Source organism: Caenorhabditis remanei, chromosome X, assembly GCF_010183535.1.
Source record: "Caenorhabditis remanei strain PX506 chromosome X, whole genome shotgun sequence".
In the NCBI taxonomy this organism is placed as follows: domain Eukaryota; kingdom Metazoa; phylum Nematoda; class Chromadorea; order Rhabditida; family Rhabditidae; genus Caenorhabditis; species Caenorhabditis remanei.
The window spans coordinates 16,963,420-16,990,404 of NC_071333.1; the positions used below are offsets into that span (position 1 = coordinate 16,963,420).

Consider the following 26,985-nt stretch of genomic DNA (forward strand, 5'->3'; position numbering starts at 1 on the left):
GTTTCTTTGAAAACGACTGGTGAAGAGTTACACATTTATACTTGTTTTGAGTATAGTAATATAAAGTATGTATTCCATATAAAATATGAAAAAAGATTGAAGTTATCATTGTTGCGGGATCAATTGGCATGTATATGGTTTCGACGTCAACACCACTCCCCATTCCGGCGACAAATCAATATTCGATGTTGCTACAAACTCGTATTTTTGGATCAAAGCACTGAATATCAAAAACAGTTCCATTCTTGCCAACCCCTCTCCAACACAGTTCCTTTTTCCGATACTGAATGGGATTGTCTTTTCCAGTACAGCCTAAAATTAGACCTTCCAATATATCACTGTTTGATTCAAACCTTATCAAACGTTTTTCCGTCCGACTGAAGGTATCTGTCGGGGTTGAAACTGTTGGCGTCTTTGAAAACCGGGTCATTTTTCATCACCGACCAGATTTGGGCGAAGACTAATGTTCCAGCTGGCACATGTTTGCCTCTGATTAATGTGTCCTCGACGCCTGAAATAAGAAATAAGAATTCAGTCTTTGTGTCTATTTGAATTATTATACATTGATGGGATCCTAGAAAGGGTAGCATATTGGAACATCTTTGAACTTCATGGATGACTGCTTGGGTGTATGGAAGGTTTGGTTTATCTGCCATTGTAGGTAACCGAGATGTTCCTACATTTTCCAGTATTTCTTTACGAACTTTGTCTTGGATTTCCGGATATTTCATCATATACGCTAAATGCCAACGAAGGGAATTGGAGGTGGTTTCCATACCAGCTAGCCAAAAGTCAAGAACTGATGCACAGAGGTTTGTAACACTGGAATTTAGTAATAGTTTTAAAAATATGATTAGTTACTCACTCAAGACCGGGATTACCAGTTTGGCTCATTTGCTGCATGTAAGCGTGGACGAAGTTCTCAGGTTCACTCACTCCGTCATATTTGTTCAACTGGTTCGCAACTTCCTCTTCAATGAATGTTTGGTACTGAAAATCGGAACACGAGTTTCTAACATTACCAAGTAACATACCGACGATATATTATTCTTGATGTTGTGATACCCATAATCTCCTATAATTGGCAAATGACGCATCCATGGGAACGCCGAAACCAACAGAGGCATTTTCCCTTGAAGATGTCTCAAATGCTTATCCACAACCCTCACAAAAGTCTTAAACTTTTCCGAGTCTTCATACTTATAATGAAAGCCGAATAGTGTTTCATTGATCACATTTCCTACGCAAAGTTGAATTGGCCAGAACATATCAACATTTTTCTTATCAGTGATATTTTCCACTTGAATTAGCATCTCTTGTACCGATCGGATTACTTGTTCTTCCATCAGATTTCTTCCCAACCCGAAATCACGGAGAATTTTGAGCGATGTCCTTCTTTGAAGTCTCCAATGGTCACCATCAGACGCCAGTATCCCAGTATGGTCATGAACGGGAAGAAGTGTCTCCGGGGAGCGATGAGCCCGATATGTGAAAGTGTCACCTATGAGAATAATAATTTGAATTTATCTATAAAATTGAATAAATCTTACCTAAGGTGACAAACGCTTCTTTGACATGCTCATAATCTACTAATACTATTGCGGGGAATGGAATCCATACAGTAAAACATGGCCCATAGACTTTTGCCATCTCGTCAAACCATAGTTGAACATGATCAGGAGGGAACTGGAAAAATAAAATTAAGAGAGGCAATTTTCAAAAAATCAATAACAAACCTGATGAATATTTCCGATGAATGGTAATGGAAATGGTCCCTTTGGATATTTACTTACCTTCCAATAGAAATGTGTTATATACAATAAAATGAAAACAACGAATGTAATGATGAAGACAGACATCAGAAGAATAAAACTGTCTCGATGAACTAAACAGGTTTCCTACCCGTCGGTTTTATAAGGCGTTTTCTGATTTGATAAAATTGCGTCATTGTTGACAAATTCGTTGACCTCGACCAACCTTTAGACACAATGTGGTTTATGAATAGGTGACTGTTTGAACTAGACTCTCGGGAACAAGGTAAGAATGATTTCTGTTTGAGAAAGAACAAAAAAAAACAAAAAACCAAAGGAGTGTGTGGGAAGTGTTTGGGCAAATAGAAATTTCAGTTTTGTTGAGATGAATTCTTTGTTCTTTTGTTCCAACTAGAAAACAGATTGGCAGATAACTGAACATAACTTATTATGCTGGTCTTTTGATTTGCATCACTTTGCTATCAGTGAAAGGAATAGATAGCCTTTGTAGTTTTCATGACTGTGATAAGTTTCACTCTATTTTCAATTATAAAAAACAAAAAAACCTGTTTATTTTATTTACAACATTAATAATAATAGACTTTTAAAAGTAGTTTAGAGTATTGGTCAATTATTCAGTTTGTGGGATGAGTTGGCACGTGTATGGCTTTGTAGTGAGCACAGCTCCCCACTCTGGGGCCAGATCAACACTAGCATTTGGTACAAACTCGTATTTTTGGATCAAAGCGCTGAAGATCAAGAAAAGTTCCATGCGAGCCAATCCTTCTCCAACACAATTTCTCTTTCCGATACTGAATGGGATTGTTTTTTCAAGGACTGCCTGAAACGAAATTATTTTTAGAATAGAATGCAACTAATTACCTTGTCCATAGTTTTTCCATCCTTTTGCAAGTATCTTTCCGGTTTGAACTTGTAGCTTTCCTCAAAAACAGAGTCATTCCTTAAAATAGACCAGATTTGAGCAAATACGTTGGTTCCAGAAGGTATATTCTGCCCTTTCACCACAATATCTTCAACACCTAAAGAAAAAACAACGTATGCTTCAAGAAAAACTAAAGCAACTGACTTTTGTGTGTTCCTAGCATTGGAACCATATTTGAATGTCTTTGAACTTCATGAATGACTGCTTGAGTGTACGGCATATTCGGCTTGTCAGACATTGAAGGTAGTCTCGAAGTTCCCACGACATCGAATATTTCTTTACGAACTTTGTCTTGGATTTCCGGATATTTCATCATATAAGCCAAATGCCAACGGAGAGAGTTGGATGTGGTTTCCATACCAGCTAGCCAGAAGTCGAGAACCGATGCACAGAGATTTGGCATACTGTAAACAATATCTCAATGTTACTATTCAACGTTAATCGACTCACTCAAGTCCTTGATTTCCTGATTGTTTCATTTGTTTCATGTAAGCATGAACAAAATTATCTGGCTCACTTTCCCCGTCGTATTCTTTGACTTGACTCGCAACTTCCTCATCAATGAATGTTTGGTACTAAAACACCTTTCTCGTATAAATTTTAAAAGCATTTGAGCTTACTTGTTCGATGTTTCTCTTGATACTATGATATCCGAGTTCTCCAATAATTGGAACATGACGAAGCCATGGGAAGGCAGCAATTAATAGTGGAATGCGTCCTTGAGCAGTCTTCAAGTGCCTGTCCACGACTTTTACAAACGTTTTGAATCTCTCTGCATCTTCATATTTGTAATGATATCCAAACAAACTCTCATTAATGACATTTCCAACACAAAGTTGAATTGGCCAAAACATATCGACATTCTTCTTGTCAGCAATACCTTCCAGCTGTGTTAGCATTTCATGCACAGATCTCATCACTTGTTCCTCCATCAAGTTTCTTCCCAATCCAAAATCTCGAAGAATCTTCAGCGATGTTCTTCTCTGAAGTCTCCAATTTTCTCCACTGGAAGCCAACACACCAGTATTTGGGTGTGGTTGCAAAAGTGTCTCAGGTGGACGGTTCGAACGTTGAATGAATGCTTCGCCTAGAAAATTGACTTGTTAAGCAACATATAACTTCATAGCTTAGAAACTTACCTTGTGTTACGAACGCATCTTTCAGATATTCATAATCCGTGATCACCACTGATGGAAGTGGAGTCCATAATGTGAAACATGGTCCATATTTTTTGGCCAAATCGTCGAAGTGGATATGGATGTTTTTATCGGGAAACTGAAAAGCGATATAAATGTTTTAAGGGTTTGAATTCCATTTAATCTAACCTGAAGCAGATTTCCCAAAACTGGAATAGGAAACGGTCCCTTCGGGTATTTTGTCACTTTCCAATAGAAATGAACAATATAAGACGTGATGAACACAAGAAAAGCAACAATCAAAACACTCATTTTGAGTAGAATATAAGTGACTGACCAATTCTCAAACAATCGTTTTATATAGAGAAGACTCAATAGATATAGTCTCATCAGTGGTCATGATGGTTACATTAACTACGAAAGGCCATCTATTTGTTCGACCGACCATCTGAGAAAAACCAGGTCTGTGGTTTATGATTCTATGTTTTGTGTTTAAACATGGGTTATCCGGCTTTCAACTAGAAAACATAACTTAATTTTGGCCTGGAACTCTGTACACTACTTCTCACGTCAGGCTGTGATTTGTGCGACATGAGATAATGACACTACGTTAACTACATTTTGTTTGGAAATATAAATGATCTGTAGAAAATATCAATTAGTAGTATCATTTTTTGTCAATTACTAAATATTTGGAGATGTTCGAAAAACCACTTCGATAATTTTCTGTTGACCAATTATTTCAAAGTTTTGTTTTAGATTAATTCTGAAAATAAATTTGTTGAGATAACTTTCCGTTAAATCATTTAGCAATTTTTCGAATTAGAGCCCGATCCAGTTTTAGTATTTCTTTTTCATCCAGTTCAATTAGTTTTTGTTCCAATAGTAATTATTTGAAAGAGACAATTTGATTTGAATCAATCACGGACTAATTTAAAATACCTGATTCACTGGTTTTAGGACGTTGTCTGCATTAGGATTGTTTTCCAAACTGTTCTAATTAACTTTCATGACGTTAGACCATACTTTTTTTGAATGTTCCGGTTTGAGATCAATCTTGTCATTTTATCACTTTTAAAACAATTCAAATGTGACGGATTATTAGACAAACTGAAGATTTCGACGTTGTTCTGATCCAATTTGATAACATCTAAATTGATGTGATCAAACTTCCTGATAATGATTGAATGAGTTTGAAAGTCAACTTCGTAATGCTAAAATACAACTTTATTAAAAAACCAGCCTGTCTTCCTCCGCCTTCGGCGGTTAAGCCGGCTGGCCTCTTCTCATTTACGTGGCCACCTCTTTTCAATTGTGCCCGCTTGGCCGAGTGGTCTAAAGCGGCGGTCGTGTCCAAAGCAGGCTAGTTCGGTTTTGCTCGCTGGCATAGTTTCTCTTCTCTTTCCAAAACAGTTGCGGACAGCGCCTCAGACAAACAGTCAACGCCCAATTGTCTTTTATATATAAGAATGATGTTCTAATTTATTCAAGCAGTTCATAAACATTTATTTATTTATATACAAACAGTGAACATTATCCAATAATTATGCAGCTTGTGGAACCAATTTACATCTGTACGGATTGGTAGTGAGCACTGCTCCCCAGACAGGAGTCAAATCAACTTTAGATGCTGGCACAAACTCATACTTCTGAATCAATGCACTGAAGATCAAGAAAAGTTCCATGCGAGCCAATCCTTCTCCAACACAATTACGTTTTCCGACACTGAATGGGATGGTGCGTTCCAAAACAGTCTGAATAACAAGTTTTATTTTCTGATTCACTTTTTATGTTTCCTACCTTGTTGAATGTCTTCCTGTCAGAAAGGAGATACCGGTCTGGATTGAACTTTTCTCCGTCTTCGAACACCTTGTCATTCTTCATAACTGACCAGATCTGTGCAATCAAGAATGATCCTGCTGGGACTTTCTTCCCTAGAACAGTCGTATCTTCAACATCTACAAATTGAAAAGTATGATAAATTGGCTAATTACAAGTTCACTTACTTAAATGAGAGCCCAAAATAGGAATCATGTTGGAGTGTCTCTGAACTTCATGGATAACCGCTTGCGTGTATGGCATATTCGGCTTGTCAGACATTGACGGTAGTCTTGATGTTCCCACAACATCAAATATTTCTTTCCGAACTTTGTCTTGGATCTCCGGATATTTCATCATGTATGCCAAATGCCAACGGAGGGAATTTGAAGTGGTTTCCATACCAGCTACCCAGAAATCGAGTACAGATGCGCACAAGTTTGTCATGCTGAAATGGATTTTTAAGGTTTGGTTTGGTATAATTAACACCAAACTTGTTACGGCCAAAATTAGAATTTTTCCCTTTTTAAAGTTTTTTTTTTGGAAAATGTCGAACTTTTGACGATACTGCAGTATTCAATCATATGCTAGTTATGTATCGAAAAACTGGATTCTTGAAATGTAGAATCTCTAGAAAATTCAAAAAATTTGATAAAAAATTAGGTTACTTTTCTTGAAACCGGGCCGGCCGGACCGCGCCGGGCCAAAACTTGACAAGTTTGCTTAACACTCACTCTAAATTTGGATTTCCAGCCTGCTTCATCTGTTTCATGTAAGCATGGACAAAGTTTTCAGGTTCAACTTCTTCATCGTATTCCTTGATCTGTGTTGTTACTTCTTCTTGTATGAATTTGTGATACTAAAAAACAAATATGAGGTACAAACAAAAACAAAACAATTCAACTAACAGTGTCAATATTTCTCTTTAAAAAATGATAACCCAGTTCACCAATAATTGGAAGATGTTTCATCCATGGAAATGCAGCAACCAGAAGCGGTGCACGGTTTCTCACATTCCTAAGATGAGTATCGACGATTCCCACAAAATTTTGAAACTTTTCAGAATCTTCATGTTTGTAGTGGTACCCAAATAAACTCTCGTTGATTACATTACCAACGCATAGTTGTATTGGCCAGAACATATCAACATTCTTCTTATCAGCAATACTTTCCAGCTGTGATAGCATCTCGTGAACGGATCTCATCACTTGTTCCTCCATCAAATTTCTTCCCAATCCGAAATCTCGAAGAATTTTCAACGAGGTCCGTCTTTGAATTCTCCAGTTATCCCCATCAGCTAACAAGACACCAGTATTGACATGAGGTTGCAATAGAGCCTCTGGCGGAAGATGTGATCGATATGTGAAAGTTTCACCTGAAAATAGTAATACATTTTCACTCAAAAACTTATTTTTCTATACTTTGTGTAACAAACGCTTCTTTCACATGCTCATAGTCAGTTACAACAACTGATGGTAGAGGTGTCCAGATAGTGAAGCATGGACCATAGGTTTTAGACAAATCATCAATGTACAGTTGGATGTTTTCAGCGGGAAACTCAAATAATTCATTGTATTATAAAACTGGATATAACAATAAGTTACCTGCAGTAAGTTCCCAACAAACGGCAATGGAAATGGTCCTTTCGGATATTTGCTAACTTTCCAATAAAAATGAACAATATACGCAGTGATGAAGACAAGAAATGAAACAATTAAAACACTCATTTTGACTGATGACTTGTAGTTGTTCTTTCAACCCCTTTTATACAATGGTTGTTCATTTGATAACATCGCGACAGGTAACATAGACCACGGCAACTACAAACTCCTTTTGTTAGTACTGCCGGTCGACTGTTACTAATGTCACTTACAGTTCAAGAAAAAAATAAGAAAGGATTAACATTTCATCAACTGAATAGTGTCTACCAAGAGTATTTATATCTTTAAAAAAGTTCATATCTTCAATAGGCCGCTCTCATTTCACATGTATACGGCTTGATAGTGAGGACTGCTCCAAAATTGTAACTCATGTCTACTGGCCCGTTTGCAACGAACTCGTATTTTTGAATCAATGCAGTGAAAATCAGAAACAGTTCCATACGAGCCAAGCCTTCTCCAACACAACTTCTTTTTCCGAGACTGAATGGAATAGTTTTTTCTAGCACAGCCTGGAAATTGTTATTTTAAAATAATAACTAATTCAAAGAACTCACTTTATCAAACGTTTTCCCATCAGCCAATAAATAACGGTCAGGGTTGAAACTCAATTGATTGGTGAAGGTGGTGTCATTTCTCATCACAGACCAAGTCTGAGCAAGAACATTTGTTCCTGCTGGTATTTTTTCGCCGAGAAGTTCTGTGTCGTGGACACCTGAAATGAAAAATTGAACAATTTTTATCAGGGTTTGAAAATTCCGGGACGGGCCGACTGAACAATTTTCCTTAGCCCGGCCCAGCCCTATCGGCCTGGTTCCTGAAGAAATTTGAAATTTTTTGTAAAATATTTTTGAATATTAATAAAAACACAACCGTACGAGAGAATTTTGACTATTTTCATGAAAAATTTTCAAAAAATTCGAAAAAATTGTGAAAAAATTGTGCACAGGCCTGAAATTTCCGGCCTGAAATTTCCCAACCCTCATTTTTATAGTCTAGAAACCAACAACAGTTACTTACTCTGGTGGGTTCCCAAAAACGGGACCATATTCGAATGTCTCTGCACCTCATGGATAACTGCTTGAGTGTATGGCATACTAGGCTTATCAGACATTGATGGTAGCCGAGAAGTTCCCACGATATCGAATATTTCCTTACGGACTTTATCTTGAATCTCTGGATACTTCATCATATAAGCGATATGCCACCGGAGAGCATTCGAAGTGGTTTCCATACCAGCCATCCAGAAGTCAAGAGCACATGCACACAAATTTTTCATGCTGAAATAGAAAACTTGTTTATTTTTCAATTAAGAAAAACTTACTCCAATCCCGGGTGCCCCGATTGTTTCATTTGTTGCAAATAAGCATGCACAAAATTGTCAGGCTCACTACCTCCGTCATATTTTTCGACTTGCTTTTCAACTTCTTCCTTAATGAAGGATTGGTACTGAAATTTGTTTCTTTATACTCTTAGTTTACTTTGTTGGTTTTACTAACCGTTATGATATTTCTCTTAATTCTATGATATCCAAGTTCTCCAATGATTGGCAAGTGTCGGAGCCATGGGAATGCAGAGACACAAAGTGAGCATTTCCCAAGAAGAATCCGTAGATGGTGGTCCACAACACCAACAAATTTTTTGAATCTATCGCAGTCATCGTATTTGTAGTGGAATCCGAATAAGAACTCATTGATGACATTCCCAACACAAAGTTGGATGGGCCAGAAGATTTCAGCCCTCTTCTTGTCAACACTCTTCTCAAGTTGCACCATCATTTCTTGTATAGATTTCACAATTTGCTCCTCCATTAGATTCCTTCCCATTCCGAAGTCTCTAAGAATTTTTAGTGATGTTCTTCTTTGAAGACGCCAATTATCTCCACTTGAGTTCAGAATTCCAGTATTTTCGTGTGGTTGCAAAAGTGACTCCGGTGGGCGATGCGCACGATATGTGTATGTTTCTCCTGGAAATATAGGGCAGTAGAAAAAAAGAACAAAAGATCAAAAAAAATCGGTGCCTCATGCTGGAATCGAACCAGCGACCTTCTGTTTACTAGACAGACGCTCTGCCACTGAGCCAATGAGGCGCGTGATATTTCATTGTGTTTCGCTATAGAAAAACCTACCTTGTGTTACAAATGCGTCTTTGATGTGGGCATAATCAGTTATTACAACACAAGGGAGAGGCGACCAAACTGTGTAACAGGGTCCGTAAATTTTTGAGAGATCATCGAACCAAACTTCAAGATTCCCATCGGGAATCTAAAATTTGTCAATAATAATTAAACATTTAAACGTGTAACCAAACCTGATGCAAATTCCCAATGACTGGAAGAGGAAATGGTCCTTTCGGATGCTGTCTGACTCTCCAATAGAAATACAAAACATATATAACAGTGATCACAATAAAAGCAATGATAAGAAGTGACATTGCAAGACGAACAGTTTTTTCAACTAGACTCTATCTTTCAACCAGATTTTTTTGTTTATATAGGTAACGACTTGTCTCATTGTGATCACAAACCACATCATGTTTTCAAAACCCACTGGAGTTTGTGTCATAATAACTATCGTTTTTTGAAGATTGATAGATCATTGTTTCTAAATAGTAATGCAAATGGCGTCGAGAATTTTCGAATAAGAAGTCATGCAATCTAATCAGAGAAGTTTCGAATAAGTTAGAAAAAATTGTTTTAGGACTTCTTCCCTAATGGACCTTTTTTTTTGTAATAACTAAACGGGAAAAACCAAAAAGAAATCCGTCGAGCCGGATTCGAACCAGCGACCTAAGGATACCCACTGACTCTACAGTCCTCCGCTCTACCAACTGAGCTATCGACGGCACGTTCATAGGTGCGACTAGTGTAAACATGAAAGTGGCGCGGCGGTGTGTTTGAAAGAGAAATATGAGCGCAGCGATGCGTGTGGTAAATTGGAAAAATTTATGGATGAAAGGATAGTTTCTAAAAAGAAAACCGAGAATTAGTATTACTATTACTATCTACAGTACCGTTAAAAAGATTATGAATTTTGGATGTTTTAAGTGAAAAATGACCAACTTTGACAGTGTATTTCGGTGTTTTTTCAATAAACATAATTTTGTACGGGCTCAACAGAGCGAAAATATCACATCATTTTTGTAGTTTACCATTTTTTTGTAGGGACACTATCTCGAAGGGAAAGCTCTAAAACTTCGCTAATTTTGCACTAAAATCTGTCGGTTTCAGGGAGAAATGTCCCTACAAAAAATGATCAACTAAAGAAATTATGTGATATTTTTGTTCTGTCCAACCCATACATCGAAATACACTGTCAAGTTGGACATTTTCCACTGAAAACAGTCAAAATGGATAACATTTTGAGAGGTACTATTGTTTTTTTGTTTTTTTTTTCTGATCTACATAGTAACGCTTCACAGTTAGCTAGTCGCGGACTGTAATGATGTGATCATTAACCTGAACCTGGACTTGCACTATATTTTAAAATGTTTGAAATTTCCATTTGAATGATCTCATTAGCAACTTCTTGGAAACCTATTCTTACTAAAACATCCATTCGTTTCCAACTGAATAAGCAGAATGATGATGTTAGAAAAACTGTGATTTGAACATTCTTCAAATATTATTCATAATTTTAAAACAATAATAAATTAACATTTCTACTAATAAATATAACTTATTTAGTGAAAGCATTACTGGTTCTTGTTGGCTCTGTCTCTTTTTTGATCCATCTTGTCAACTGTTTGCGAAAAGGTGTCACGAAGTAAACCGATACGAGGGGATCTATCATAGTAGGTAGGGCAGGTACCAGTGTCAAGAAAAACTCGAGGAAAAGGACTTCTTTCCCGGTTATCAAGCAATAGTAGTATAGTATGTAGATCGGCACGTAGAAAATGTATGGGAGTACACATTGAACTGATAGTCCCTTAAATGAGAGAACAGTTAAATGCGAAATCAGTTAGTTTACCATTATAAAACTTTTGTATAGTTGCTGTCGAGGAACAGACATATTTTCCATCTGATGATAAATTTGACGCAGTGTTCTTCTGGAACAGATTATTAAATAAAACTATAGGACAACTAAGTGATACTCACTTCCTGCAGTAATAGCTCAGCGCTGGTATGGTAATGATACAACCAGTGAAAATAAGTAGATTCAACGTGTTTGGTATTTTTGAAAAACTAAGAAAAGCAATAGCTATGTAATCACCACTGTTGTACAGAAACGTGTTTACGAGATGTAGTTGTTCTTGTGCCTCCCAAGTGAGTATTTGAGTTTTGATAATTATGACGACAAGAAAGTTTGATTGTAAGAACAGATATGTGTTAGGATAAAGTACCATTGATAAGAAAAATGGGCAATAGAACATCAGGTATGTCTTAATTATTTCAAACTTGCTCATCTGAACCCCTTTCACCATTCTGTACTTCAGAAAAAATGTTCCATAGATTGTAAGAGCACTTGCCATTGCACTCAACTGAAAAAACACCTTTTGATTAAATTATTTGACCTAGATACATGCCAAACTACCTGCTCAGTTTGGTAAAAACAATAACAAATCCACGGCTCAAAACGACGACATAGTCCATAACTCCACATTTCGATTGGCTTCCGGGTTGTAACAAACCTCACTTGAATGAAAGATGATGAAAATGCAAGAATAATTTGGAATACACATGTCATCCCAAGAATTATTCTTAACATGTGAATACTCTTTGGCGAGTGCTTGATAATTAAGAATAAGAGAAACACCTGCGCGGTTATAGTGACTACGAAGAAGATTGGGTAGAAAATTGAAAGAACAGTTCGATATCCGTCCGCCTGCATTTTGTTGAATGAGAGTAGTAATGAAAAGTAGTAATGAAACCAGATGTTAGGTTAGGTTACGAAAACAGCACATGTCATAATCAAGCGGAAAACTTATTAAGGTGGAAAGAGATGACTTTTTTTTGGTTTTTACAACTGATATGCTAATGAGCTAAAAAAAAGAAATAGAGGGTTTGAAATTTCCTTTTTATTTTTTACCAAGAAACTCATGAAATAAAATTGATAGTTGTATCTTATAATTGAATTATTATCTTCAGAGTGCTTTATTGAAACTAATTCGGTCTCTCTCTTCTCAAAATAGTTAAGTTAGATACAAAACAAAATCAATTATCATGAAATGAAATATGCGGCAATTTATCATTATGACATGACAGTAGAAACAGATTGGGGTCCGACGGAAGATCGCTTGTTGAGTCCACACCAGGTCAATATCTTCTTTCGGTATGGGACCACAAAGAACAGAGTGACAAACGGGTCAATGAGTGCTGGAGTAGTTGGCATCAAGTAGATGAAGTATTGTTGGAAGATGATCTCGGCTCCTGTAAATTAATTATTTAATTGTTAAATTGAAGTGAGATAGATTTCCTACCGGTAGTGACACAGAATACATAAAGAGCGAAGAGTGGGAAGTAGGTGAGAACAGGAAGGAATGATTGAAGAGTGAGTCCCTGAAAAAAAAGGAACGTATTACCAATCATGATACTACTGTAACTTACAGTAACAAATGAACGGTGCTGCGCCTTGTTATGGCTAGAGAAGCTATTCAGATGGTGGTTGAGATGCTTCAAAATCCGGCTGTAAGATAGCGAGACTTGCAATTTATACATTTTTATCTTTTAAAATTACTGTCTTATCCAAAAGCTAGCAAATGGATACACAAAAACCGATCCGACCATGATGAGGAAGTTCATGAAGCTAACAGTTTGCAATTTCATGGTACCAGCAGTAGAATAGAGAGATACGTCGATGTTTTTGAGAGAGTACATTTCTTGAATTTCCTTTGGTAAAGATACAGTAATGACCAGATAGATCTCGAGACCCTGAAAGACGCCAAAACTTTGATTAGTCAGGAAAAACTCCAAACTTACACCAGAGAAGGCAACAGGGATGTGGAAAAGCAAGAAAGTGATGATCATGGCAGCCTTGGTCATTCTGGTAAAGTTGAAGGTCATCAGCTTGAAATAGAGAGTAACGATAATTGACATGCCACTCATAAACAAAAAGAACTGGAAGGCCTGATGCATAGCATAGGTGTAAACAGCAGGGAAGAAACGGAAAGGTCCATAGCAGCGGACTTCAACCGGAACCTTGGAGGAGATCATACGGAACTGGCAGGATATGGTGATGAACAATAGAATGAGTTGACAGACTGAGGTGTGGCCAAGAATGTAACGGAAGACTCCCATCTTTGCTCCAGTTTGGAAGAGGATAAAATAGATAAGAATGCCTTGCATGGCAACAGTTCCAAAAAAGAACGCGGGACAGTAGATGTCCAAAAAAGTCCGGTAGAAACTCTCCACCGTCGCCAACATTATTCGTCTGAGAAAGTGAGCCCCGAAAACAGGCGGAGACTAGAATGATAGAAGAAAATTGGGCGGATAAGTTCAATTTTCTCCGGACTTGAATAAACCCATTAAAGTACTTATATTCTCGGAATAAGATTGTTTTACTCCGCAGAAAATTCTTGTAGTGGGACAGTTTTGCGGGTTTGCACGCGATCCTCGTGACTTTACTAGTGAGAACACATTACTTTTTGGACGAAAATATATTAATTTTCGCACAAACTTTGCTCTTGATTGAATGTGGACTACATGCAGAACACAAAAATTGATGATGGAAAGGAAGGGGGAAGATATGGTTGACTTGTTAGTTCGAGATGATCTTTTGGAAAATGAGGGTTGTTCCGTTCGACGAGCACGTAAAGCCAAGAAAAGGGGATAACGAGCACGAAAAACGAATAATGTTTGACTGGGAGACACATTTTGTGGCGTAGCACAAAAATAATAATAATAATGGGTGGTTTGACTGTTTTACTGGGTATCACTTGTCTTCGCTTGTTTCTAGAAATGCATACGACCCCTACGGCTTGTTTTTATTGAAACTGATCTAAGGAATTACTGCGATGTAATTTTCACAACTAAATCAAAAAGGCGCTGTTCAGATGAACGGTGGTTTTTGAAATGGGGCCAATTTTCAAAAAAAAATGTTGTTGAAAACGTCCATTTCCATATAGAAAATACAGCAAAAATAGCAAAATCATATCAGATGCAATAAAAAGAAAAAAAAACAATTTTTAATGTATACTAATCGAAACTCTGAGTAATTGGAACTCATTACTTTTTTCGTGCTTCCCGGTAAAAATTGTAAAAATTTCATCCTGGTCATTTGGACACCAACGTAACAGCACTGGATTTATCAAAATTCCTAACTTTGAACTCCTGTATTTACTAAAAAATTATACCCTACTTGCATGTCTTTCCCCGTTAATTTTTTTCGTACCGGTTGCCGCATGAGAGGCCTCTCTTTTGCCAAATCAAAAAAAATTAGAAACGTGTGCGACTTATATTGAAAATACATTGTTTTAAACATGCTTATTTTTCTGCTCTCACCGTATCTTCAAATTAAAAATTTGATATTTTTCATTTTTCTGATTTTCTCCTCTCTTGGTTTCTGGTTCTCTAGAGATTATCTTTTTTCTCAAAGCCGGAACGTTTTTCAACGGCGAGACTTGTTTTTCATTGACAGAGAAATCTTCTCACGCCTTCGTTGAAATTACGCCAATTATAAACTTTTTTGAAAGGTTAGTTGATTTCACTCAGAAAATTGCTCGTGGGAACAGATTTGATGATCGAGGGGGAGTCTAAAAACCCAAAGATGAATTTGTTGTCTGTCTTGTTTAGTGTTCAAAGATTGAGTGAGGGGTTGATAATCTTGACACGGTTCAGAGATGGGCTATGGAAAAACAACAAGGTTTGTTGAGGTTTTATTGTCACTATCAAAAAATGTAAAACAAAAATAAAAAAGATTTAGATCCAATCTCAAAAAGTTCCAAACAGCTTGATGAAGAGTCTTGGGAAAAAATTTATATTAAAATCCAGGATGAAGTTAAACCTGAAATGTAGGAGTATTTTGTATGGTTGATTGAATCAAAGGTTTTAGCTAACAAACCTTCAATTTTTCGAATTGAACCTCTTTGATCAGTAGTATTTTTTTATTTTTTCGTTCAACATCTAAAATAAACTTAGTTATAACTTGCTGTGTATGATTTAAACTTACTTTTCTTAACTTTGTGACATCTGTGAAATTGTGAATTTAAATTTAAATGATCTTTTTTTTTACTGTATAATTAAATACTTAAATAAAATATCAAATTTCGAAAATCAAGTAGCAGCCATCAAAAACGTTAAATATTTGAATCAAGAGAGTTAGAATTTTAGAAAAATAGTAATACATTTATGACCGAACCTCTCACAAGGTAGTCTAAAAATATGAAATGTACTGCCACACTTCGGCTTATATATTGTTTGTTTTTTTATTTGAAGGTGTCCCAACGAGATGAATCGAATTAATTAATATGCACATAAATATTCCGTCCTTGTTGATTATACATTCAGTCATTGTTAAACAGGAAAATAATTTCGTAGTTTTTCATCGCTTGCATTTCATGACATTAAAAGATTATTGTGACCCGTGCCTATCAACTGAAATAACGATTAATTGTCAATTAACAGTTGTTGCGACGGTTATTGGGCAGTTGAACCCCAAACCGACCGCAATGAGTGAGAGATAGTAAACTTAGAAAGCTAAACAACACAGGATTATACAAACGGTTTATTAAAGCACTCCCAATGGGAGAAACATTATAGTTGGAGGAATCTCTTCATGCATTGACGACGTTGGCTGGTCCATCTTGTGCCCTCGGTCTTGTTGGTCGCAGATGGCTTGTCGATGTGAGCAGTTTAGAAGGGACACCAGTAGGCGATGTGTAGACGAGTGACTTCCGATACTGATTGGTAGCGATTCGATAGCTTATGTTGACATTGAAACATGGCAAATGTCATCTTGATAGGAGTATTGAGTCCGTTCACATTTGAGAGTAACATTGAAGTTCACCGTTGTATATTTTATAAATTACGTGGAAATAATCTACGAGTTAGATTATACCAGTTGTGGCAATATAGCTGGGGCTATCATTGTCACGACAACAGTTTTGTCATCAACACAGATAGGATAGTTTTAGAAATCAAGTTATTATTTTAACATTACTTCACCTTCGTTTCTCCTGCAATGTCAACTGTGGTAGATCCTCTTATTGCTTTCTACTTCGTGACACCTTATAGAAAACAAGTCAAAATTTGGTTAAACATGGAGAGGAACGAAATGCCTCTTTGTCAGAGTCCGTATATTTTTATTGTTGTATTATTTGTTTTTGCTAGCTAATTAGGCATGTTGGGATTGTAGTTTGCAGCTCTTATATCAAGTGTGTTAAAAATGCAATTTTCAACTGAAGAATGTTGTCACCAACCATCGGAAACGATCTCAATTCCATATTGAACGCAATGACGCAAGTGCTTATAATTCCAATCTTTGAATGCCATCCATATAATTTTAAGTTGAATCGTATACCCATAGATCAATAAAAATCACGTCATGTTCAAACAGTCCATACATCCTATCCACTTTTCACATCTGAAGTCCCAGAAATCGAGACATTCAAATTAATCTTATATCATCCGTTTCCCAGTCTTCCAATGAGTAACCATATTAAGAATATCTCTGGGGAAGAGAAAAAGCTATGAGTGATATTTTTCATGATTGCCACTTCTGTCTGATAAGTCATAGCTACGCGACATTCATCTCTTTTTTTTTCGAAAATGTGTCATAACAGAAAACGAATACTATAATATGTACCGAATAGTTCTTTCTTTTCTAAATCCGATACTTTTTGTACTGGCATTGCTATTCCAGCCTCTTCTTATCTATACTATTATTCGTCATTCGCCTTCTAATCTGAAATCATTAAAAGCGGTTCTTCTGAATACTAGTTGTTTCCAACTCCTCCACGCTACAACTGCCTTTCTTACTCAATTCCGACAAGTTAGCAACCTTTCTCCTATTCAAATATGGAGTTATGGTACTATCCGACACTTGGAAGCCCATTATTGTTACATCGTTTATCATATTCTACAGGTAATAAGAAACACATGTAGTACTATAAATTTTTCAAGTTTTTGTTTATTGCAGACCAGTGCAATGGTGAGCAGTTTGTCCGCGTTTTTCACTATTTATATGAAGTACCACGCATCGCGATATGTTGTGTCGAATAACACGCCTATTAATATTGTAAAAATACTTTTAGGCAGTATAATTCTGGCTTCCGTGGTAAAGAAAATTAGAGAAAACCTGAGAAAAATAATTGAATGTTTCATTTTCAGACGTGTGAAGTTATACTGATCTTTATCCAGTCCCTTCCTGCGGAAATCCGCGAACAGTACAAACTCATAAATCAAAATACCACAGAGCATTCTCATATTGGTATAGTAGATTCATCGGTTGCGCCGAGTCTTATCAATATGGTTATTATCAATGGATTGGTTTTTATGCTTCCTGTTCTGGCATATTTTCTTAGAAGGTATGTAGTTACTTTATAATGTTGATTGAGTAAATGGATCTTACAGAAAAGTGATTGCAATCATTGCTCCTTCAATTGATGGGGTATCTGCTGCAAAGGGATCGCAGAGTAGAACTTTCTTAAATGTAACCAGACGTCATGAAACAGCAATTTCTAATATACTTTCAGGGTCTCACTATCCAAGTCCTCATGCCATTCCTTCTCTACGTGCCAGTGTTTTTCTGCCAACAGTTTACTTTTTTCACCAGTAAGCTCATTCAACTGTTTTGACATTAACCCTGATATGATTGTTCCAGAAATCGAGCTACTATTCCAACAATACTTCATCTTTGTCTGTCCCGCAATGCCAACTGTCGTAGATCCTCTTATTTCTCTCTACTTTGTGAAACCTTATAGAAAACAAATCAAAATTTGGTTAAACATGGAGAGGAAAGAAATTCCTATTAATCAGAGTCCTTCTGTCTTTATTGTTGTATGATCTGTTTTTGCCAGCTAATTGAAAATCGTAGTTTGTATCAGACCTCTTCCCAAGTGTGTCAAAAATAAATTTTCGAACTGAAGAATGTTGTCACCAAATATCAAATGAACCTAACAATTACAAGTAGAAATCAAAGACTGATGACGTCCGACGGAGCTTGAATTTATTTCTAGGACACAATTAGAACTTGATGCAAATTGTTAAAGTGATCATACGAATTTATGTTCAAAACAAATTTCATATAAAAATAACATGACTCTGGAGAGGATCGCATTTATAATATGTCGAAATAGTAAAAATCAGAACATTTGCGAATGAGGAGCCACCATCACCATCTGCTCCGTTTTTTCCATTCCAAGCCATGTTCTTATCTGTTTCCGATATGGAGTCACTGAATACATCGTGATGAACGAATCGCATAGTGTTGGTAGGATAGTAAATACCCCGATAAAATATTGTTCGAACAACATCTCGGATTCTGAAAAAAATGGTTCTAGAGATTTTGAATGTTCTCGTTTCACCTACTTGTCACTAGAATGACAAAAAGATAAATAAACATTGGAGTGTAGCAAATGAGAGGAAGAAAAGCTTGGAGCGTTAGTCCCTGAATGTCATATGAAATTATTTGAAACATAGCAACAATTTTTCCTCACATTAATGAAACTGCGACTCTGTGATTTTTTGAGTGAAGAATTTCTGTCTATATTTGAAGTGACAACGTTCAATATCTTCCTTCTTACAAAAAAACCAATTGGCGGAAGGATAAATACAGAGCAACACAGGATTACAAAGATAATGACACTGGAATAAGTTTTCAATGTGATATACCCAATGACTGAGTGGTCAGAAGAATCGATGTTGATTGTGCTGAACTTTTCTTGAATTTCAGCAGGTAACGCATTTGTTATGATGAGATATGCTTCTGCGCCCTGGAAGTACTTGTGTTTGTACGGAAACCTTTTGTAACTCTCACTGATAGAATAATAATAGGAGCAAATAGTAGGATGATAACAATGACCCGAAGAGTTTTGGCTTGTTTGAAGCTACTTGCAGCCTCATATTTCAAATATATTGTGAGAAATGTAATAACACTGCTGAATAGTGTGGCGGCCTGTAAGTATGCAACTTTATGTTATTTTAATTGACTAGAAAAGGATTCCGGGTCAAGTTGGAGGTACAGGTCGAGACATTTATCATTAGAACAAAAATTTTGCGATGATTTTTAATCTGTATTCTGTTTTTTGCAGACCGATCTTGTGAGAAACAATATTCGTGGTTTTGTGGCTTCTCGGCGCAAAAATGAGCATTTCAAAAATTCACAAAATTAACGTTATTTTTCAATTATTTTTGTTGTTTTATGAGAAGCCCAAAAACGAAATACAGATTTGAAATCAGCGCAAAATTTCCGTTCTAGTGATATATGTCTTGACTTGTAATTCCAACTCGACTCAGGATCCTTCCCTAGTTCGTTACCTGTGCAACATAATACATCGAGTAAGGAATAACTGCGTCAAAATGACGCATAGGTCCATAGCACCAAATTTCAATAGGTGTTAGATGAGAGACCTGACGGGTTTGAAGCAAACAACATAAGACAAGTGAAACAATTTGAGAAACACAATTACAGAACAATACTAGTTGTAAAGTCTTGAGGTATTTCGGAGAGTGCCGGAGAATGATATAAATCAGCAAGAGTTGGCTTGGGAACACTATAATAAAGAATATCGGGTAGAGCACTGACAGAATCGCTCGATACATCGAAGACATAACAAGAATGAGGGAAATCAGAAGAGAAAGATGTTTTTGCTTAACATCCGTTAGAAAATATTGTCACTATGCAATTAAGTGCGTTTTGATTTTTTGGTTATAAATGAACTAACTGATCAGAATGAGTTCCTATCTGTGTAAATATCGCAATTTTTTCTAGACACGTGATATAAGGAGCATTTCTTTAGGGACTGGGTATCAATTATATCAGTGATCGCACGAAGCAGAAGAACGTGTGGACGTAGAGTGAAAGGATGATGTATTCGAACGGAATGAGAAAATCTCTGATGTGAGAATTATCACTGAAGATAATTGATTAACGCAAACTATTTAATCTGAATGCTATTTATTAAGCATAGGAAAACAAAATAACGGATTAAAAAATAACGGAACAACAACAAAATTTTAAATTTGCGGAGGCATATTATTATTACTCAATTGAGAATTCACTACTGTCAGCAGCGATGTAACTTTGGTTTTAGTCATCCATGACTTCAATCGATTCCGATAGGGCGTAATAAAATAAAGAGTGATATATGGATCAAACAATGCTGGGAATGCAGGAAGGAGAAACATAAAATATTGCTGGAACAAAATTTCTTGACCTGAAAATAAGAAATGCCTGGATGGTTGAATTGTCACAGTCAATCACTCCTACGTGTGATGATGCAATAATAGTAGACACAAGATATCGGACAATAAAAAAAGAGTGGCAAAAATGTTTGCAAAGTGAGTCCCTGAAGTTTTGAAATTTAGGATAGTTGTGAAGTTTCCTAAATGACACTTGTGTACCTGCACAAATATTTTGTTTTGAGCATTTTTCGCAGCCGAGACGCGATCTGACGTATTACGGATATGTTTCAATATTTTCCTAAAAGTTAATGATATTACAATTGTTCCAAACACACAACGGCTCACGATCGAGAGGTGGAGCCAACAACAGGAAACAAGACCACTGATATTGACATGGTAATAGCATTAACTTGACTAGCTAACACATCAAAGCTGAGAATCCCAATTACTGCATGATCCGTATTGTTAGCATTTATCATTACATAGCGTTCCCGTATTTGTGATGGTAGTGCTTGAGTAGTAACAAGAATGATTTCCATGGTCTGAAATGGCATAATTTGTTTTTAATGTCAGGCAATTATTTTGGAGATCAAAAAAATAAGTTGACTCATAATTGCTAATCTTTCGACTCAAATATCTTGACTTACTATAGAGATGAAAAGAGGTGTCAGGATACCAGTAATTATTAAAACTCTTGTTGTCTGCTTTAACTTCACTACTCTTGCAGCTTCGTACTTCAAGAATAGGGTAATCACAACCGATATTCCACTCACAAATGTTGCAGTCTGAAAAAAGTAAATCGAGTATAATAAGTACAAAAATATTCCTGATTTCACTTACCTGCATTACATGATATAATGAATAACCTATATACGCTTCTAGATGTCGACCTATGCCATAGCTCCAAATTTCCATAGGAGTATAACTAGAGACTTGTCGGAACTGCATCACAAAGCATACTGTCACGTGGATCACTTGGAAGAAGCACGTGTTTATCAGTATTGCTTTCAATCTTTGTAGGTTTTTCGGAGTGTGGTATACAATCACGTAGATGACGAATGTCTGACTCATTAGTGATAATCCCAGAAAATTAGGATAAAACCACCAAAGAAAGGCACGATATTGCTCGCTAGTCGGCATCGTTCTGAAATTTGTCAATACTACAATAGAAAAATCGAAACTAGAAAAGAAACCTCCAAAAAATGAGCAGAGAAAAAAGAGCAATGGAAAATGACTGGTTAAGAGTTCGGTTGGCTCTCCTCTATTCTAATTACATACTTTCCTGGTAGTCTTGCTCAAAATCTGTCGTTTAAAGTTAAAATAGAAAAAAAGTGAATAGAAGAAAGCAGGAAGTGAAATCAAACTTCATACACTTTAGAGATGAAAATTATCTTTTTATTTATTTGGAAAATGAGAAAGTAATAACAGAAACAATAGAAAAGACGTCAAGTAACACTTTTTGAGTATTTGTTGTGTTTATTGACTTCAAAAAACCTAATTTCAAAAGAAAAATACAGCAACGAAACTGAGCTAATTCTCAATTAGATAAAACATCATCTAAGCACTAATTCTGTTAAGGAATTTGGGAAATTTGTGTTCTCTGACTCAAGAACACTCGGTTCAAAACATGAGTTCTCAATTTTTTGATTAATCGCTGTTATTGTCTGCTTGTTTTCTTCTGGAATTTTTTTTTCTTTTTCTGATTTTTTATTGAAATCGTGAACGTTTTAGTCTAGTTATCCAAAAAGGGTCAGGATAACCTGTCTAATAATTTTTTTTAACATTTCGGAGTTCCCTACCGCCCCTCAACCAGAATCTATTTTTATATTTTCATTCTACCAAACAAAAATTCTTCACAAAACTCTAATTATGACAAGTCGATAACTATTTTCATCTCAAATGCAGGATGATCTGTAGCGGAAGATGTACGAAACTGAGGGCACTCAGAAAGGGTTATTAGTCGTGTTGAAGGTATAACTACCCTTCGAGGACGAAAATTCCCAAAAATGTCACTTATCAGGTACCAGTGAACCTGAAAAATCACAACTTCCGACTTCCGTGTACAATATTCAGCTGTTTTTTTAGGTCTACTGGAACCAGATAAGTAAAATTTTGGGATCTTTTATGTTTGAAGGATAGTTATATCTTCAATACATTAACTTCTAATTAACTTTGTCTTACTTCTGCACAGATCTGGACCGTAGTAGAGGACCGAAGCTATGGGAATTATTGTCAGTTTGGAAAAAATCCTATTCGAAAAATTTACTTTTCCTCTTCATTTTGTTTTAAGAAAGTTAACTAATCTTGGTTTGGAACGTTTCAGAAGTCCAACCATTTCTGTTGGTTCCAAAAAACAATGAGCCAACGATGTCATAGAGAAATAAAGGTGAGTACAAAAAAAGTTCTCGAAAACAAGAATGTTTATCAAAACACGATTTTTCGGAAGAGTATGAAGAACGTGTAGTTATGGAGACGTACACACTTGAGAATATCAGCCAACCGCTGTAATTAGGAAGTCGACAATACTCTATTCTTGACATTTTGCAGAAAGAAAGAAAAATGAGAATTAGTAGACTTGTGACGTGATGACAGGCATAATTTTTGATGCCTTCTCTATTCTCATCCAGATTTTCAATCGTCGTCGGTATGGCGTCACGAAATATAACGTGACGAAAGGGTCGAAAAGCGCTGGTAATGAAGGGACAACTGTCATGAAGTATTGTTGGAACAGGATTTCGGCATCTGAAGTGAATAAAAAAAGATATTGAGAATGAACACAGGTACAAACATAAAGTCTGGAATATCTTTGGTAAATACTTACGCGTGAGAATGCAATAGAAATAAAGTGCAAATACGGGGACGTAGAAGATAAGTGGTAGGAACGCTTGGATAGTGAGTCCCTTAAATAAATTACTGAAAAATATAAACCGTAGAGCTAGTAAGCACCTTTACAAATACTTGGATAAGAGTTTTTCGTTGTTTGGAATGTTGGTTGAGCTGGGAGTTTATTCGAAGTAAGATTTTGCTGTAACGAATCTTTATAATTATTTTAAAGGTTTGAGCACCTCACTTTTTGTAAAAGAAACAAACAAACGGAGCAAGTACAACTGATCCTGATATGAGTGCAAAATTGATTATACTTGGTAATGTTTTCAAGCTCAACGCTCCAATTACTGAGAACTCCTCCACATTTGTGTTAAGAAGTTTGTAACATTGTCGGACATCATCTGGCAGGGACTGAGTAATTATCATAATGACTTCCATTATCTGAAAACGGGAATCATAATGTTATAACTGGTGCAAACTGTTCCATTAGTCAGAACCCCAGGGAAGAAAGTTGTCAACATGTTTTCTTATCATTACCATTGAGATAAATATCGGAATATGAAACGCCAGCACAATAACAATTATCCGACAACGAGGAAGTTCAATACATCGAACCACTTCATATTTGAAAAAGAATGTTATTAAAATAGACATGCCACTCATAAATGCCGAAGTCTGAAAGAAAAGGTTGAAAGATCGAAATTGAAAATAAATCTTGAATGATAGGTAGACTCACCTGTAGCATTTGGTACATGGAATATCCCACCCAAGCTTCCAAATACCGGCAAGGGCCATAGCTGCGTAATTCGATTGGAACGGACGTTGATATCATCCGGAACTGAGCAGCACATGTTACAAAAACCAAACGTATTTGAAAGAAACACGTGTTCCCCAGAAACACTTTCATCAATTGCAAGCTCTTTGGAGAATGATAGAATATTAGATACATTAGAATGATTTGAATCAATAAAGATGCCACAAAGAATACAGGATAAAAAATCTGAAGAAACCCTCTATAAACGTCCAACGTCATTCTGAAAATAACACAGGGGTCAGTAATAACTCAAATAATCAAGTACGTTGCAACCGACATGATTCAATCAAAGTAAAGACTTCTGGTTTCTTGGTAACTCGATTTGGATTCAACGAAATTTGAAGTTTACGAGAATTCACGTCGTTAGGCAGATGTTTTAAGTATCTGCGTTGTTCATTTAGACGTTTTTGAAAATGAGACAACCTCTAACACCATTAGCTGACCACATGAAATTATAGAGCACTAATTCGAAGAACAATTGGTTTACATTAGGAAGTTGAGTGATCAGATTGGCGAATTCCTGACAGACACTCAATATATTAATTCTGCTGGAGTTTAGAACGCATTTGAATAGTTTGTTGACCAGAATCAGGCTATAAAGGTGATCAACGTTTGACTTGTAGGTTTTTCATGAACAATAGCTGAAAAACTTAAGCATAATCAAAAAAAGAAGTTTTATTTACTTTAAAAACGTAACAAACTTTTTAACAATTAACCAAAATTTTTGGAAATTTAAAGCCAAGAAAATTACCAGTAGATCAAGAGATTAAACAAAACAAAAAAGACTTTTGGCTATGTTATGACAACAAATTTTTATATTACAGAATATTACAATTAGAAGCTACTTCTTCTGCATTTTTTTGTTGTACTTCTGGACAACATATTCTTCGTGAATCGAGAGGCGCGGCTCACTAACGTCGTCGAGAAGATCGAAGAGTGCGGAGCAGAGAGCGTCCATTTCCTTGTTGGCGCCTTTTTTGCAGCTTTCGTAGATTTTTTTCATCATTCTAACACGATCGTCTTGTTCGAATAGTGGGAGATTCTCGAGCGCTTGGAGTCGCATCGTCGAAACCGCAACAGCGATCGCACGAAGAGCTGAAAACAGAAAATAAGTATTTTGGTACGGATATAGTTTTGTAGTTCGCTTTTTAAATGAAGAAATTGGAAACTGAAACTCACTCTCAGATCCCCACTTGAAGTACATTCTAAACTTCTCGTGAACTTGAGCTCTAGCAAATTTCGAGTAGTAGTTATGGTTGTTGACGTTGAATGTAGCATTCTCCGTTGGAGTTTTGCATCTGAAAATATGAAAATTAGTAATAAGGCAACTCCAATTAATAATCTAATTAAAAACCTACCTAGTCTCTTGAGACGACGTCGACGATGCTGATGAGGAGTACGATCCAGCTGATTGGGTTTTGTATCTATCAACTGATTCAGGAATCGCGTACTCCATATTTTTCACGTCCGATTGAGAAGTTTTGAGACGAGAATTGATGAAGCTGCTTCCGGATACCTGTCTCGACGGTGTGCGCAAAATTGGAGTTTCCACGACGCCTGGGTTGAAACAGTCTTCTTCGTCGGTTTCTTCAACTTCTCTTTGTGGTCTTTTGATTGACAGAATAGTTCTCGGCTTGGGAAGTGGAGTCGTCATATTTGCAAAGACTGGACCGTCGCATACATCCTCGCCTTCATCAGAATTGTCTGCCTGCTCCGGCTCGTTCTCGGTGATGTTCAACGTCCCATTTTCGAATTTGTCTTTCAACCGAGTGACCTTTTTGAGGGTTGAAAGGGTTTCATCGTAAAACACCTTTTTCGCGGGTGCCGCCCGATTTGGTGTATACATGATCTCCTCGATGGATCGACGGTAGATGCCGGGGTTTCCATACGACGAATCATTGTGAAACGACATTTTGAAGATCTGGAAATTGAATAATTAGAGTAATTATCTAGGAAAGGAAGGCAGGTAATTAAGAAGGTGTAAAGCGGAGGGATAGGTGTAGAGGCAAAGAGAGAAGGAGGGTGGGTGGCCTACGATCGCGCACGCAGAATCAATAAAAGGGCCTACTGAAGGCGTTATGTGAGTTACGTTATGAGATATGTTATGAGATGGAGAGTGCGGGATAGAGGACAGTGTGAGCAGCATAGATCGGATGACCGAATCAATAGAATGGGCTGCTATTTTTGAAATTAGGACAGGGTAGTTTAACAGTTTGAAAAGAAAGAGGTAACAGTTCATATAAACATTCCAGAAGTGAAAATGGTACTGTTCACTCCACAATTGATGGAATGATATTCCCATCACGAGGGGTTCGATTTCTAAACTATATGCTAATTAAGCTATTGAGGTTTAGACACGGCTTAAAAAAGTTTCAGAACAGGGAGGAGAAGTGTTTAAAGATATTTAGTTGTACAATGAAAAGACTGGGCGCCAAAACTTAGTGAAGTTTGCTCTACATGCTATAAAATCTGTACTTGCAAGTTTTCGGCCCAGCCCGGCCCGTTGCAGGTTGGAAAAATCCCTATCCCCCATAGCTGCTCACAGAGCCGGATTACAGGAAATCATCCGGAAAATTAGTAAACGAGATCATAATCGATGGTCTCACGCACAATGAAGATTAACTCACCAGTAAAGAGGGCCAATGGATTAGAAAAATAGTAACAGATGGTAGCACCAAAACAATGAGACAATGCGAATAGAGTTGTGGGAGAATATTCGGTATACAACATACCGTCCTACGAGACGGGGTGACCTCTGCC

General features: G+C 36.6%; 9 protein-coding genes across 9 annotated transcripts; 1 reads left to right on the forward strand and 8 right to left on the reverse strand.

Moving 5' to 3' along the window:
- Nucleotides 1-347: 347 nt before the first annotated feature.
- On the reverse strand, nucleotides 348-1,859 carry GCK72_025414 (uncharacterized protein; the record flags this gene model as incomplete). Its single annotated transcript, XM_053736330.1, has 6 exons — nucleotides 348-511; nucleotides 563-822; nucleotides 866-990; nucleotides 1,035-1,501; nucleotides 1,551-1,686; nucleotides 1,737-1,859. 6 exons carry the CDS (start codon nucleotides 1,857-1,859, stop codon nucleotides 348-350), a joined length of 1,275 nt encoding a protein of 424 aa, XP_053579896.1.
- Nucleotides 1,860-2,382: 523 nt separating this feature from the next.
- Nucleotides 2,383-4,142, reverse strand: GCK72_025415 (uncharacterized protein; the record flags this gene model as incomplete). Its single annotated transcript, XM_053736331.1, has 7 exons — nucleotides 2,383-2,592; nucleotides 2,742-2,791; nucleotides 2,839-3,098; nucleotides 3,145-3,269; nucleotides 3,315-3,781; nucleotides 3,834-3,969; nucleotides 4,020-4,142. 7 exons carry the CDS (start codon nucleotides 4,140-4,142, stop codon nucleotides 2,383-2,385), a joined length of 1,371 nt encoding a protein of 456 aa, XP_053579897.1.
- Nucleotides 4,143-5,374: 1,232 nt separating this feature from the next.
- GCK72_025416 (uncharacterized protein) lies at nucleotides 5,375-7,375 on the reverse strand (the record flags this gene model as incomplete). Its single annotated transcript, XM_053736332.1, has 7 exons — nucleotides 5,375-5,584; nucleotides 5,631-5,788; nucleotides 5,837-6,096; nucleotides 6,383-6,507; nucleotides 6,557-7,023; nucleotides 7,070-7,205; nucleotides 7,253-7,375. 7 exons carry the CDS (start codon nucleotides 7,373-7,375, stop codon nucleotides 5,375-5,377), a joined length of 1,479 nt encoding a protein of 492 aa, XP_053579898.1.
- Nucleotides 7,376-7,611: 236 nt separating this feature from the next.
- On the reverse strand, nucleotides 7,612-9,739 carry GCK72_025417 (uncharacterized protein; the record flags this gene model as incomplete). The annotated part of the gene is made up of 7 exons (XM_003103649.2): nucleotides 7,612-7,818; nucleotides 7,864-8,021; nucleotides 8,327-8,586; nucleotides 8,631-8,755; nucleotides 8,806-9,272; nucleotides 9,435-9,570; nucleotides 9,617-9,739. 7 exons carry the CDS (start codon nucleotides 9,737-9,739, stop codon nucleotides 7,612-7,614), a joined length of 1,476 nt encoding a protein of 491 aa, XP_003103697.2.
- Nucleotides 9,740-12,495: 2,756 nt separating this feature from the next.
- GCK72_025418 (uncharacterized protein) lies at nucleotides 12,496-13,667 on the reverse strand (the record flags this gene model as incomplete). The annotated part of the gene is made up of 5 exons (XM_053736333.1): nucleotides 12,496-12,674; nucleotides 12,725-12,803; nucleotides 12,852-12,930; nucleotides 12,982-13,175; nucleotides 13,224-13,667. 5 exons carry the CDS (start codon nucleotides 13,665-13,667, stop codon nucleotides 12,496-12,498), a joined length of 975 nt encoding a protein of 324 aa, XP_053579899.1.
- A 3,591-nt stretch (nucleotides 13,668-17,258) lies between these two features.
- Nucleotides 17,259-18,245, forward strand: GCK72_025419 (uncharacterized protein; the record flags this gene model as incomplete). The annotated part of the gene is made up of 5 exons (XM_053736334.1): nucleotides 17,259-17,325; nucleotides 17,656-17,767; nucleotides 17,814-17,892; nucleotides 17,936-18,014; nucleotides 18,064-18,245. The coding sequence occupies 5 exons, from the start codon at nucleotides 17,259-17,261 to the stop codon at nucleotides 18,243-18,245; spliced, it is 519 nt and encodes a 172-aa protein (XP_053579900.1).
- Nucleotides 18,246-18,544: 299 nt separating this feature from the next.
- GCK72_025420 (uncharacterized protein) lies at nucleotides 18,545-21,725 on the reverse strand (the record flags this gene model as incomplete). The annotated part of the gene is made up of 8 exons (XM_053736335.1): nucleotides 18,545-18,723; nucleotides 18,771-18,849; nucleotides 18,899-19,174; nucleotides 19,219-19,356; nucleotides 20,805-20,883; nucleotides 20,931-21,127; nucleotides 21,233-21,370; nucleotides 21,426-21,725. The coding sequence occupies 8 exons, from the start codon at nucleotides 21,723-21,725 to the stop codon at nucleotides 18,545-18,547; spliced, it is 1,386 nt and encodes a 461-aa protein (XP_053579901.1).
- Nucleotides 21,726-23,151: 1,426 nt separating this feature from the next.
- On the reverse strand, nucleotides 23,152-24,243 carry GCK72_025421 (uncharacterized protein; the record flags this gene model as incomplete). The annotated part of the gene is made up of 6 exons (XM_003103540.2): nucleotides 23,152-23,327; nucleotides 23,407-23,485; nucleotides 23,532-23,610; nucleotides 23,656-23,852; nucleotides 23,949-24,086; nucleotides 24,148-24,243. The coding sequence occupies 6 exons, from the start codon at nucleotides 24,241-24,243 to the stop codon at nucleotides 23,152-23,154; spliced, it is 765 nt and encodes a 254-aa protein (XP_003103588.2).
- An 823-nt stretch (nucleotides 24,244-25,066) lies between these two features.
- GCK72_025422 (uncharacterized protein) lies at nucleotides 25,067-26,137 on the reverse strand (the record flags this gene model as incomplete). Its single annotated transcript, XM_003103688.2, has 3 exons — nucleotides 25,067-25,320; nucleotides 25,405-25,523; nucleotides 25,584-26,137. 3 exons carry the CDS (start codon nucleotides 26,135-26,137, stop codon nucleotides 25,067-25,069), a joined length of 927 nt encoding a protein of 308 aa, XP_003103736.2.
- Between the last annotated feature and the right edge of the window lie 848 nt (nucleotides 26,138-26,985).